General features: G+C 43.9%; 1 protein-coding gene across 1 annotated transcript; it reads right to left on the bottom strand.

The window, feature by feature from the left end:
* Positions 1 to 89: 89 nt before the first annotated feature.
* Positions 90 to 12,903, bottom strand: VGLL3 (vestigial-like family member 3; the record flags this gene model as incomplete). The annotated part of the gene is made up of 3 exons (XM_010012856.1): positions 90 to 682; positions 6,741 to 7,241; positions 12,648 to 12,903. Coding segments are annotated over 3 exons (801 nt in total), but the record flags the coding sequence as incomplete, so codon positions are not given.
* Positions 12,904 to 13,442: the final 539 nt, after the last annotated feature.

Here is a 13,442-nt window from a genome sequence, read left to right as displayed (position 1 = left end):
AAAGAAGGAAGGTTTAGGTCTTCAAAAAGAAAGGATAGACAGACATTTGAGGTAACAAACGAAAAAACCAAAATGCACAAACACATCACAGACATCTAAAAATAGCATTTTATACTTTTTTTTTTGCCAGTGCTTCTCTGAGAGCAAGTTCTTTAAACAGAACTTAACAATTTTACAATTTTTTTTTAAAAAAATATGTCATCCTAAAATAGCCCATCGATCCTTACCCAAACTTTCTGTATTTCTACAAAAATAGACGCACAAAGAGCTACAAAATACTGTATTCCTGAAAGGAGGCGCACTGTAGTCAACGGAGAGTCTTTTTCCTGACAATTGAGACTGTTCAAAAAATATCAAGCTGAACAAAACGAAACACTGTTAAAGGAGCAGAAAGGAGTTAGGTTGCCCAGCTGCAGCAGGCTCAGATGAGGAAAGAAAGAAAAGTTAGGGTTTTGTTTTTTTCCAACACTGTGGGACCCATAAACGGCCTTACAAACAAAAGGCTCAATAGCAAAACCAGAATGGTTGGCTCTTCATCTTCATGTGTGTCCTTTGCCCCATGGAGGAGTCAACGACTCTTATATCACCCGCCCAGCTGCGCTGACTCCAGCTCTAGCTGGTCTTAATTTATCTGAGCTTCAGAACCAAGAAGTTTCCTTGTTCTTGTCCTGATGCTGTAGACCTACATTTCAGAAAAGAAAAGATGGAAATTAAATTTGATACAGCTTTTTCCTCCCCCTCCCCAAGCAACTGAAGTAAAGATAAACAGATCTTGATTTAAAAAAGAGAAAAAAACCCCATAACCTACCAGCCTATTGGACTTGGTAGTAATATTGCTGTTGCTCCCAGGTTTTTTAGTGTATGTGGGATAAACTTCAACCACTCTTAAGTCCTAGACTGGCTCAAGTGGTTCGGGAACACCGATAAAACGTGTGCGCTTCCTTGATTTGACCTCATCTGGAGCGTGGCATTTTTCCTGACAGAGGCCAGCCACAGACCCCATCTCTTTTAGGAAAGGCCTGGGACACTTTGGGATCTCACAGTTTCTGTGGCATTTCACCTTACAGATGAGAGGGGGAAAATGTTCCCCAGCATGTAAAAAAACCCAAGTAACTTCACCTACAGAGTGTTAGATTTTTAGCCAAGAACAGCTAGTACTTCCACATGGGAAAAATTAATGATTCTCAGATTGCATTTATTATGAGTTCCTCCAACATTTTCCTTTAAAAAAAGTGAGGACTATCTAATAAATGTGGTGCTATGTTGTGGCTTTAGCATTATAGGCTTGGAACTTGTGTTATAATCTGGGATTTCTCTGCTCCAGAGGGATTCAATCTTTGCTAGATTTATGCCCAACGGGGTGTATACCTAAAATCCAGACAATAGAGGGGGAGGTGAAGATTTAACTTCCCAAAGAATCTGCTCATTTATAGGGAAAGTAAAAAGAAAAGAGGCGCAGGCACATATTTTCAGAGGTAGCAAGGCACTTAGGCTTGATTTAAAACCTGCCCCTTGATGTTTCTGAGCCAAGTAAATCACATTTTGTGAAATGAAGGTGCACTTCCCACTATAAATCATCATTGCTACACAGACAGCAGTGTTACAAGCAGTTAAATATTTAATGACAATGAGCATCATTTCAGAGTTGAGTTACAAAGCAATTAACAGTCACATAAAAGATGGCAACATAAGGCTTTATCCATGGGAGGATTCCTAAGTAGCATCCAAAGTGGACACGTGTGTTCAGCAAACAGATAAGAAGAGTGCCTTTAGACTGGAAAAACTGGGATATCCCTTAACCAAAGTACGCCTATAAAAACATGTTCAGAGGCTCTTTACTCAATGACGATGTCTCCTTGTTGCTTAAGAGTTGCTTTCTTTTCCTGGCAGCATCATTCGCAGGCAGAGCTATCATAAACTGCTGTTAGTTTCCTTCAAAGCTCTCTCAAAGGTAATGATGACAATTTTGTGTTAGTTTTCCCCTGCTGTTTACAATGTTTTTAAACAAAGATGACAAAGTAAAAGAGTCAGACAGCAGAACAGCAGAAACCTTTCAGTAAAGAAGTCATTTAAGTTCACCTTAAGTTCACCATTGAACACTGAACGCCACCAGAGGCAGTGGAAGACTGTGAGAAGAGAAACAGGTTTATGTCTCCTAGCAGCTTAAAAAGAGACACGCAACCCTGTTTAAGAGGATGTCCACCTGATAGTAGAAGGGAAATAACCAGCTGAACAGACACCTCCCTACTTAGGTATCTTTGGAAAAAGCAGAAATAACTACAACGATGAGGTTTAAGGTATAGCTATTAAGTCTAAACAGCCAGAGGAAACAGTCAAAAACCCTGAAGTTGCCTTAGTTACAGAACTGAATGTGGAACACTTTCCATGCCTTTTCCTCATTATATTCCCATCTCCTTCATGGTAAGGCTATCTGCAGTCCTAACATGTCCTGCTCCTAACCGAGAGCCTTCACTCGCAGCCTGCTGCGGGAACGTTTGCCTCTTAGTAAGGACACCCTTGCCTGCATTGCATGAGTCAGTACTGCCACACCAGAAAAGCTCCCCGTCTCTGGGATACCAACATTATAGCTAATTGCCACACAAGCAGAATGCAGGTTCTGTGGGAACATCTAAACAAATTCAATGAGTAGTGACAAACTCATGGGGTGTGTGTGAACAGAAACAACCCTACAGAATGCAGCAGACTAACCACTCAAATCCCCTATTCAAATGACACGCTGACGTACAGGCATTTCCAAAAGTGGATGTTCCATAATTAGCTGGGACCAGAGGATGTTGATTAATTCATCTAAATTTAAAGTTATGCACCTCAACGTGCATAACTCTGCATGACAGCGGATGTGCACCTCAGTTTTATGATAGACGTACAGCCCTCAGATATGTCAAAATCCTGCTCTGCTTCTAGTGTGCTGAAGCTACAGGAAGCCTCCTCCAGCACATGTATCCAACAGTAGGACAGGATAACCTCCTAGGCTCTGCAGGAGCAGGGCGAGTTGCTCTGCTGTCCTCGCCATGGGGCTGGCAGTTGCCAGTGCAGCCAGAACCAACTGATCACCTGAAGTGCCTGGTGTGCTGGGCATCCTCCCGCCGTGGTCCTGAGGCCATAACCATCAGCTCCACTGCAAAACAGCATTTCCCCTCCCCACCCCCTGGTATTAAGTTCTCAACTCAACATGTGTACCCTTAACTCAAACACGAGGATTAAGCCCCGACGCTGTGGGATTATGGCTGCAGCAATGCTCTCTGTACATATGTCCTGAGCTGCAATCAGTGCTGTTAGAGGCTGACTTTGCTTTGCTTGACGTCAGCGGGGCAGGGAATTGTTCCCTAAAGCACAAATGTGCTGTGCTTATATCAATGTGTTTATACCAATGCTTGAGAAAAACCCATACTTTCATATTGAGCATTACAGCTAGGGAACTTCAGCTTTGCAAAGACACTGCATACAGGCAGCCATTAATGTAGTAAGTTTAAACAGATTTTGATGTAAACTAGCATTTTCTTTAATCCCACTTGTACCAATAAAGAAGCTTCTAAAAGGGTTAATTTGCAGCACACAATGTGAGGATTAAACCACATTTAATGGGAATCAGTTAGCTAAATCCCTCTTCATCCTCTAAAACAGGACCGTGTAAGTTCAAACAGATGTGCAAGGCAGATCAATACTTTGTTAGCTCTCTGAACAGTGACACGCTGATGTCCCACACAACCTGCTCTGAAACATAAATTCCCAAACTATCCCATGCATGCAAAGCGAACTCCCTCTTAACCTTTGAAGTGATTCAGCATCATCCATTCATGAGATCGGGTATTTGACTTAGTAAGGCAGAAGATGCCACAATGTAGCTGGAAGAGGGTAGGATTACAGCCAGCCCGCCCTCATCCCAATACTATCATTCAATTTAATTCAGCGTGAGGAATTTTGCAAATGTTTCTATAATTGCATGTGACAGTAGCACAAGAAATGTGACCCAAAGTAAGGCGGGGGGGATGATTTTTGTATCTTAAGGGCTCTGAAAAGCACTGTCTAGGTATATGCCAAATGAGCTTTTTTATCTAAATCATCTGAAACTCATGCAATCCGATATACTGACAGCTCCACAGGTTGATGTCTTTTGTTCTCTAGGGACATACGAGCAAAGACTTCCAGAACTGAAGTTTTCTTGCCACTGTAGCCTTAGCCTACTCTGGAACAACCACTTCTATGCTGCAGAAAGACAGCAGACTCTTCCAGGCTCTTCAGTTTTGAGCTTCTGTTGAGATTGCTGTCTCATATGAGAGTTAAATGTATACGAAATTCTGTGTGATTATATCTTTTATAATAGATAAAAGGATTATCTATTCTACTAGATAATCCTACTAGACAATAGTAGCATTATCTAGTATAATCCTACTACGCTGGAGTGGACACGGAGCAAAAAAAGCTTAACGTGTGCTGATGCAACTCAGTGTGGTGCTTCAGCAGCCCCCTTCCCTCCCCAGTAGCAAAACACACCTTCCTTGGGATGACACCATTTGACACGCATGCACAATACTGGGGCAATTAAGCTCCCTCTTTTCGGCATGATCGTGCCTCGAATGCCTGTCACCAAAACATTTGTTTCAAACATACAAGCTGCAGGGAAGGTTGAAAAGGGAGCTCAGAGCCTGCCCTTCCTTCTGCTTGGAGACCACAGGAGAGATGAGTGTGCAGGGTAAGAAAACAACTGTAATGTCACAGGCTACTGCTACCTGCTGTGTTTCACTATTTGCTCCCTTATTTCCAAAGCCTTAGATGCCAAAGTCGGGCTCCTGGATAAGGTTTTGCTGTTGTGTTTCAGTGTATGGCCATTTTGAACACTCACAAACACGTGAGACATTGGTCTGCTGAGACCCTTTGTGCGTGCAAACCAGTCACACATCTACCCTCTTTCTTTCCCTCCCCAGGATCTCACAGACTAAACTGCACACACCAGGCATGGGCCAGAAATTAACTGAGCAAGTCCTTTCAACTGCTTCCCGTCCTGAGTAGACAACTACAAGACATGTAAGCCACTGTTAACCCCTGCTAAGTCAGGATCCTAACAAAAATTAGCATCCAACTGTAGTCCTTCATAGGGATCTTCACAAGGAGCAGGCAGCACCAAGAAAAGACTATGTTAGCCCTGTAGTGTTAGGACCCACAGTCCTTTTTGGGGTATTGTGGTCTTGCAGAAAAAGAGAAAAAGCACCTGCTTTGTTAGACATTACTACCAACAAACTAGCAGTAAGCAAACCAATTTGCCCCGCACTGAAACAATTCACAGTCTAGTTTGGATTTATACCTAAGTCAGGTAGTGCTTTTTCCTAACAATCCCTTACACAATTCTTGGCTCCATCTCCAAAAGGTAAGTCAAACACCAGAGCTCTGGAACTGAACTGCTGGGGCTACTGTCAGACCAAGGGGCTCATCCCCCTTACCGGTGGCAGTGACAATTTGCTTGTGTAAAAGAAGGCAGTTCATTCCCATTAAGGAATTTGTCAGAAGGACAAAACTTGAGATCCCAGTCTTGTCAGATTATCATTTTATACCCAAAAGCTTAAAATGTAATTCCTCTTGTATCACTGGCATGGCTGGAAGTGTTACTAAAATACACAAAATTGTCCAGTGTTAAGGCAGCAAGTGTCATGGTATTTAGAAGAGATTATTGGTTCCTAGTTGATATTAAGGGAAAAAAAGACAGGTTTGTATTAGGTTCATAGTATTTCATATGTAAGAAACAGCTTTTTTTTATTCTCTGCCAATTCTTTGCTCCCCTGCACAATAATCAAAGCAAGGAAGTACTTCTCACGCATCGAATCAGTTAGCTAGAACTATCAAGAAGAGAGACAAACTGATGCTTCTAGGAAAAGGGAATAGATATTAAAACATAGTATTTCCTTAATAAATAATATAAAGTGTTTAAGAAGTACTAATCTGCATGGATTGCTGCTGGTGAGAAAAATACCAAGCGTTAAAAGGACACCTCAGTAGTGCAAATGAGCTCCGGGATGGATGCACTGGAAACTGCCAGCCACCCATCACCCCATCACAAGCGACTGTGGACAGTGAGGGCTGCTAGACTGCTCCTGATCCTGAGATGAGAGCCTGCCAGTCAAAGCCTGCAGATGTTGATATAACTCACGGAGGCTGCCCTGTGGTTAGAGATCCTGCAGTAAAATAAATCTAATTCGCAGACCTCTGCCAGTTTAGGTTGATGGTGAGCACAGCTTGAGCAGCATCTCCACTGTCTATGTGACTCCTGGATACTACACAGGAAGGAGATGCTGGTTCGTTCCAATTTAGGTGAGTAAGGTGCAATCCTCATGTACTGATGAATTATTAGTTCAGTCCTCACTGGAGCTACATTTTGGTGAATGCACGCATGAGCTGGCTGAACAAGCTTGAAGCTTCCACGTGGAAGTTTAATTAACCATTTCCCACAAGATTTAAACAAAAAAGCCCCTGCATATCATGTCGTAACTCATTTGGCTTGAATAGGACCAAGGCAGACAGAAGTCTCTCAGCAAAAGGCAGTGAGAGCTGGCTGTTTCACACCTCATCTGCCTTGACAGTAATTTCAGGAGGGATTCCCACCTGGAAATATATTTGGAGAAAAGGCTCTGAAAACAAGCCTGACAAGCTTCAGCTGCAGGGAGTCCCCTTCTTTGCTCAAATTCCTCCTGCTAAAACAAGTCACAGACCCAATCAAACCATCTTACCTGTGTCAAACCCAAAACTTGGCACAATGTCCACCGTTCCATGAAAGGCTCCAGCCCATGCTGAGGTAGCGCTGGTGACAGCAGTGGGATCTGTCTTTGTCACGTCACACTGGGGAGCAGGAATCCTGGCTGCACGGACTGAAGGCATCAGCAGGGACCCGTACCGGGGGTCACGGTGTGAGCTGGGATGGTGATGGTGCATGTGTGGATGAGGGTGATGGCGATGCATGTACACGTCATGCATGTGTGCATACGAAGGGCTCACCTGAGATGCTAAAGGATAATGCCAGGATTCGGATGCAGCAGGGGGAGGAGGTGGGGCAGTCTGATGAAGGCCGTGTCCTGGCCAGCTGCTGGGATCTGGTGCTGAGAAGGTGCCTGGTGCAGTAACGGGGAAATCGTGGTGTACTCCACTTAAGCATGGTGGAGGTGGAGGCTGATAAGAGCTGGTCCAAAATGAAGTTGGGAAACTGCTCCTTTGGCTTGAAATTGTTGAGCTTTCTGGAAGAGAGCAGAGAAAAGAAGTATGACTGAGGATGAACAAAAAATTTAGTGATAAGAACCCGACAATGATTTTCTACTCTCTGAAATTTGTAACACTGAACTCAAGGTTCCTCAGCAATTACAGAATCACAGGTAGGAGGGGGCCTTTTGAGATCATCTAGTCCAACCCCCTTGCTCACAAGAAGCAGGTTGTCCAGGGCCATGCCCAGTCAGATTTTGAGTGATGCAAACTCCTCAACCTCTCTAGGCAACCTGTTCTTCAATTTAGCCACCCCCAATAACTGTCAAAAATTGTGTTCAGATGGAATTTCCTGTTTTCTAATTCGTGCCTATTGCCTCTTGTCCTGCCAGCAAGCGTTGCTGAAGAGAGCCTGGACCCCCCATCTTCATTCACCCTCCCAGTCAGTCATATACACATATTGATAAGATCCTTCCTGAGACTCTTCAGGCTGAAGAGTTGCAGCTCTCTCACAATCTTGGTACAGGAATTATGAGGACAGGCTAACTCCTGACCTGAGTGGAACATATCATTCAGAAAAGCAGCTGTTGTGGCTGTAAATGTTTTGGAGGACAGAGAACCAGGTCACGCTGCAGAATAGGAGACATCTGGCTAAAGGAAGAATACCAGGTCTTCTCAAACTAATAGCATGCTGTGATGGGATAAAGATCATATCTAACGCACCACCATCCCTGGCAGTGTTCAAGTCCAGGTTGAACAGGGTCTTGAGCAACCTCGTCTAGTGGAAGGTGTCTCTGGCCATGGCTGGGGGGTCGGAACTAGATGATCTTGGGGTCCTTTCCAACACAAACCATTCTGTGTTTCTGTGGTTCTATCTTACGTTATTTGCTGACAGAATATATCATGTTGCCCTATAGCAAATAGGATCAGACCTGCAGACACATCTAACTGAAAGAAGCTTTTGTCAGAAATAAAAGATTCACTGCTCCTTACAGCTAGGGCTCAACTTACATTTAAATGGATTCCAATACATCTTTGTTATGAAATCACATCCTAAAAATTCCTCTTTTTAAGGAGCGGTTAGTGTTTTTGATGTGTAAGAAACTATTGGCATCTCCATTCTCACAATCCTCTTGCCAGCTGATGTTTGAAAGTACTGCTTCGTACAATATGTCTTAGCTCTAATAGGGGTTTTTTTTTTGGTCAAAGATGGAAACATAAAAATACAGGACTTCACCTCGGATGAAAGAAAAGTCGTAAAAATAGCCTACAGAGAAATAAAGCCAGAGGAGTTTAATATTCGATGAGGAGAGGAATCCTCTGTTCCTCACATAACATTCACAAACATATTTATATTAATTTTTATAAATGACCTTTTGTTTTGCTTTGCTTAATAAGCAACTGGAATGAGACTTGGGTGAAGACACCATTGAGGATGAACAGATTCTTCAAACACTCCTGCCTCTCTACTTTGCTTACCCAAAAGTATTTTGGAAATTAAAACTGTTTTCTGACTGCACCCCTACGACATTCATGCTGTAAATCCATTAAAATCACAGCAATTTTTCCACACATCGACTGGATTTGATTTAGGCAGTTTCCTGAGCCCGATTAACATCCAATATTGGAAATAAACTTTGCAAACGCACTATGGACAAATGTAAAGAAGTTCTCTTTGTGCCAAACTTCTTCAGAGGCTGCACACAAACCGTACACAAACTGTACTCCAGCAGGGGTTTCTTCAAAAGTCTCCTTTTTTTGGGCAATGTATTTCCATTGTAATTCATGCTAGAAGACTGAAGAGAGCTCCAAGCATATTACAGAGGCCTCAGCACCCCTCTGAACTTGGTATTGTTCCTTGTTTGTAAATTGTTCCTTGTTACAAGGGATTAGGCTGAGATGGAGAATGCACATGGCTTACAGTGTTGGCAGCAGGGCTGACAAAAAAAAGGCAAAATCAAACTTCATCATGTCCAGCCTCTTGTTTTCCTCACTGCTTAACAGAGGAGCGCAGCTTGACAATTGCCAGCATTCTGGAAAATTAACCTGTGAAATCAAGAGCTTTTGGAAACTATCTGGCTGCTATCTGCATGGAAAAGTCCTAAATCCAAACCATCCCGCTTCAAAACAAACACAAAAACCCAACTCAGAAAACCACAAAGTACCTTCAGGACAATTTTAATACCAGGAAAGAACACTTTAAACCACTGGATTTGCCAGCATGAATTCATTGCAGGTTGTATAACGGCTTGGCTTTCCTATCATGCTGAAGGTCTATGCCACCGAAAGGACGTTTGGTCATCTCCATTTTCAAACCTGTGCACATTTCACAATGCCATTACCACTGTCAGAAACTGCCATGGACCAGCCCCCACTGTGACACCATTGAGTGTAACTGCAGGGGCCAACCTCACTGGCCAAGGGCAAGTCACATCACTGGAGATACAGGGTCCATCCAGGTTATATGAACAAGGAAGAAAAGTTCATCCACCCCGAGTGCTCAAAGAGGATGCTACTAAGTATTAAGTGTGCAGCAATCCCATCAACAAGAATCATCTCTGTGTTGAACAATCCACGACCACCACATATTTCCATGGTGTCTGAAGTGTCTCCTTTCCGTCCCACCTTTAAAACAGCAAGCACAACCCATTATCTTTGCAGATAGCATCATGATGGGACATGGCAATGGAGAAACAGTCTCCTTGAGAAAGAAAAGAACCAATCTGAATAGCTTCCATGGCCTTTCAGGAGAGGGAAAGGAGGCATTTAACAAACACCGTCTGCCAAGAAAGATGCTGCAGTTACCACAATTTCCTATTCTAAGCACAGGAAGGTGGCAACATCTGAGATACCACAAAGTGGTGACTAATGTAAATGTTCATGGTGGATGTCCAACACGCTCTGAAAACTTGCCAAAGCGCACATATTGTAAAGAAGACAATGTATGGAATTTTCTGTAGTACAACATTACTTCTCAGTTAAGGTTGGAGGAGGGGGGGTAAGAAAAAGAAAAAAACATTAAGGTATCATTAGTTTCATTAGCACCTGCAGAAGATTTCAGGTAAGCTACACCCACAACTGAACATTCAATTCTATGTTACCAAAGTTTTACAGTAAGTCAGGTTTAAAGTTCATTTTAGCCTAAACTGATTAGTATTGTCCACACACAAGTTGCTGTCTCTTTTCAGGACAACAAGTTCTATTTTCTAAACATAAACAAAATCCCTTCTTGACAAAACACCCCCCGCCCCAATATCACCTTAATGAGGAAATTACAATTTGCTCTTCCATCAGGACACTAAAAAACACCACCAACAATACAGCAAGATGAAAAAGAAAGGCAGAACACATTATTAACCCCTCCTTTCAGACAGAGGAGAAATAACGCTGTGAGCTGAACAGCCAGTTCATGCCCACCCACACTGCATTTAAATTTATACCTTCTAAAACAGCTATTGCAAATGCAAAAGCTTTTTAATTTATCTTTATTTATTGACAAAAATTCCGAGTACCCATGAAGGGTATTTATAAAATATCTTCAAGTTAATGATACTTTAACTGCTTTAGGTAGTGGGATACAAAATCACATTCATCTGCTGTAACTGAGCATCTTTGACAGGAACCAGAAGACCAAATCGTCAGCATCGTTCCTTCCTGACTTCCTTCAAGCAGGCGTGTTTCAGAAACTCATCTGGGGCTGATGAAACTCTTGTCAGCTTCTCTTTGGAGAAGCAAACACCCGCAGCTTCCTCAGCGCACACAGCACAGAACCAAGCAGCCCTGCCCAGCAGCCTCCCCAGGGATTCTCATACCACTCCAGCAGGTGCAGCAACAGCAGAAGGCATATCCCCTTACTTTATTCCCAGAAGACTTGCAGGACACTCAGACCTCAATTCCCCACTGATGGCACAGGGCACACAAGGTCAGGAGGCAGCGTGGCTCAGGAACCTTTATGTCAGGCCACCCTGTTCCCTGCAGAGCTCCCTCGGGAAAGCTGTGCAACCACAGGGCAAGGCAGGGGTAAACAGTCTGAGGCCAGAGAGAAGACACACAACCCCATCCATGGTATGCCCTCCAAGCTCAGTGAGGAGGGCTTGCTGTAGGCATGGTGCCTCTGGGGACTGCTTCGATCCCACCTCTGAAACATTTATAGCCTGTCTGGGCCATTTATAAATGCTTTAGTCTCCTTTTTAGTAAGCATAGGTTCAATCCTGCTCTCAGTCGAGTCAATGGAAAATTTCCTATTAACATTAATGGTCCCAGCTCAAGGCATAAATTCCTCTAGCTCCCTAGCCACTTGTGCTGACCTTTGCTTAAACTTCCTCAGAGTTGTCATCATCCTTCTGGAAAGCAAGTCGTTCTGTGCTATTTTTCTCTTCACAGTGGTTTCCAAAAATCCTGTCTTTATTATCTGCGACTTTCATCAACACGCTCGCACCTCAACATCGCCGACTGTGAACTCCACCACTCCTACAAGGATCCTCATGGTATCTTTCTCACTCAATCTGATGCGAGGCCACGGCTCACGATACTTAGTTCGTGTTCCTCTGCCAGTCCACGTAAGGACATGATCAGAAATAATGCAGGTGTGGATCTGAAAAGCTACCCAGACTGCCAAAAGGAAATAGCATCTTACTGGCATGCTTTCTCCAGCCACCACTTCTGAAATCTTATCTGTAAGGTCTACCTAGTATATCTGACAAGATCTGCTCTTGTTATGTTGTTCTTGCTTATATGCATACTAAGACATAAATGTTATGGCAGTGTGCAAATGGTCTTGCAGTACCTACCATGTCTCTGTTCCCTGCTCCGAAGCAGAGTAACATCATCCCCACTTTACACACAGGAAGCCAGTTAACAATGGCCGTGTCGCTCCGGTGAGCTCTGCCTATGGGCAGGCTGCAATGCACCACACCACACGGCTGCAGCCACGCTGGCCAGGGTTTGCACTTGAGCCTGTTCCAGCTTGGGCTGGCTCCCCCACACCTGGAAAGCAGCCACAGATGAATCTTAATCACCTGGCAAAGTCACCCGCAGAGGCTGCATGGGTCTCCTCACGTTCAAGGCCAGCATCCCAAACAAGCTTTGCTCTTGTCTCACAGGCCAAGTTTCACACTTGGAGCTTAAAAATAAGCCTCCAACCTCCACCAGACATTTGTGAAGCCTCGTGAGCTCTGCCCTGTTCCTCCCAGGTCTCGGCAGAGCCGCAGGTTATGGCAAGAGAGGGAGACGCCTGTTTCTTTCATGCCTTTGGTGCCTCTTTTCCCGATTAACACTTCAGATCACTCAACCCCAAGAAGCTCCTCAGTTCTTTCAAGTTTGAGGGGGATTTTTTTCCCCCTCCACAGAGGACTAAAATTTCAGCTGCAACGCAATATGCATTACGGTGACACAAACTGGATAAGCCACACCACAGACAGCAAGTTGCTTATTGCTCCTCTTACCTCTCCACAGAGGACTTAGCCCTGCCTTGCTCTTGGTAAGGGCAGTTTCTGGATTGAAGCTACTGGCTTGGCTCAAAGCTCTTGAAAAGTGTTCATCCACAACTGAACCAATATCTCCCTGGAAGTAAGTGAAAAGGACGCAGCGAGAGTTAAGGTACTCCATCTCAGCAGGCTGGTCTTTCTCATCCTCCTCTTGCTTGCTGGGAAGGGTCACTTCCAGAGACTCCTGCATCTTGTTGTATACAGCTAACTTCTTCTGGGATTAAAAACAAAACAAACAAGACATGTATTAGTGATGGCATTGAGTGCAAGCTCAACATCTGGTTTCCTTGTAGAAAAATAACTCAATACCTTGAATATTCATTTCATAATTGCAGCTGGAATACAGGGATATTTTGCACTGATATTTCACAAAGAGGAGATAACCAGTGCTGCTTAGAGTCTTTATTCCTCGCACACAAATGGACCTGCTTCTCAGACACGTTTCACAACCACTATTTATCAGCAACCACTTTCACTCAATACCTTCAGAAGAAAACACAGGCTCTAACATTCCATTCCCAGCTCACACCGGGAAAGGCTATTCCCACCAGTAAAGGCTACAGAGGTCGAGTCCAGCCTTGTGGAAGGATGGCCAGATACACAGCGTCTGCGTTTCACCCATCCAGCTGAACGTGCACCAGGTTTTGCTAGCAGCACTCCCCCCATTGAGAGTACATGAGCCTCTGGACTCCACACATCTACTCGCTGCTGAAGGTGTAAAGAAGAGGAGAATTTGGTGCTTCCTGAAACATT

The sequence above is a fragment of the Nestor notabilis genome, unplaced genomic scaffold, assembly GCF_000696875.1.
Source record: "Nestor notabilis isolate BGI_N333 unplaced genomic scaffold, ASM69687v1 scaffold5274, whole genome shotgun sequence".
Classification (NCBI taxonomy): Eukaryota; Metazoa; Chordata; class Aves; order Psittaciformes; family Psittacidae; genus Nestor; species Nestor notabilis.
This window is presented reverse-complemented; position numbering and strand designations above follow the sequence as displayed.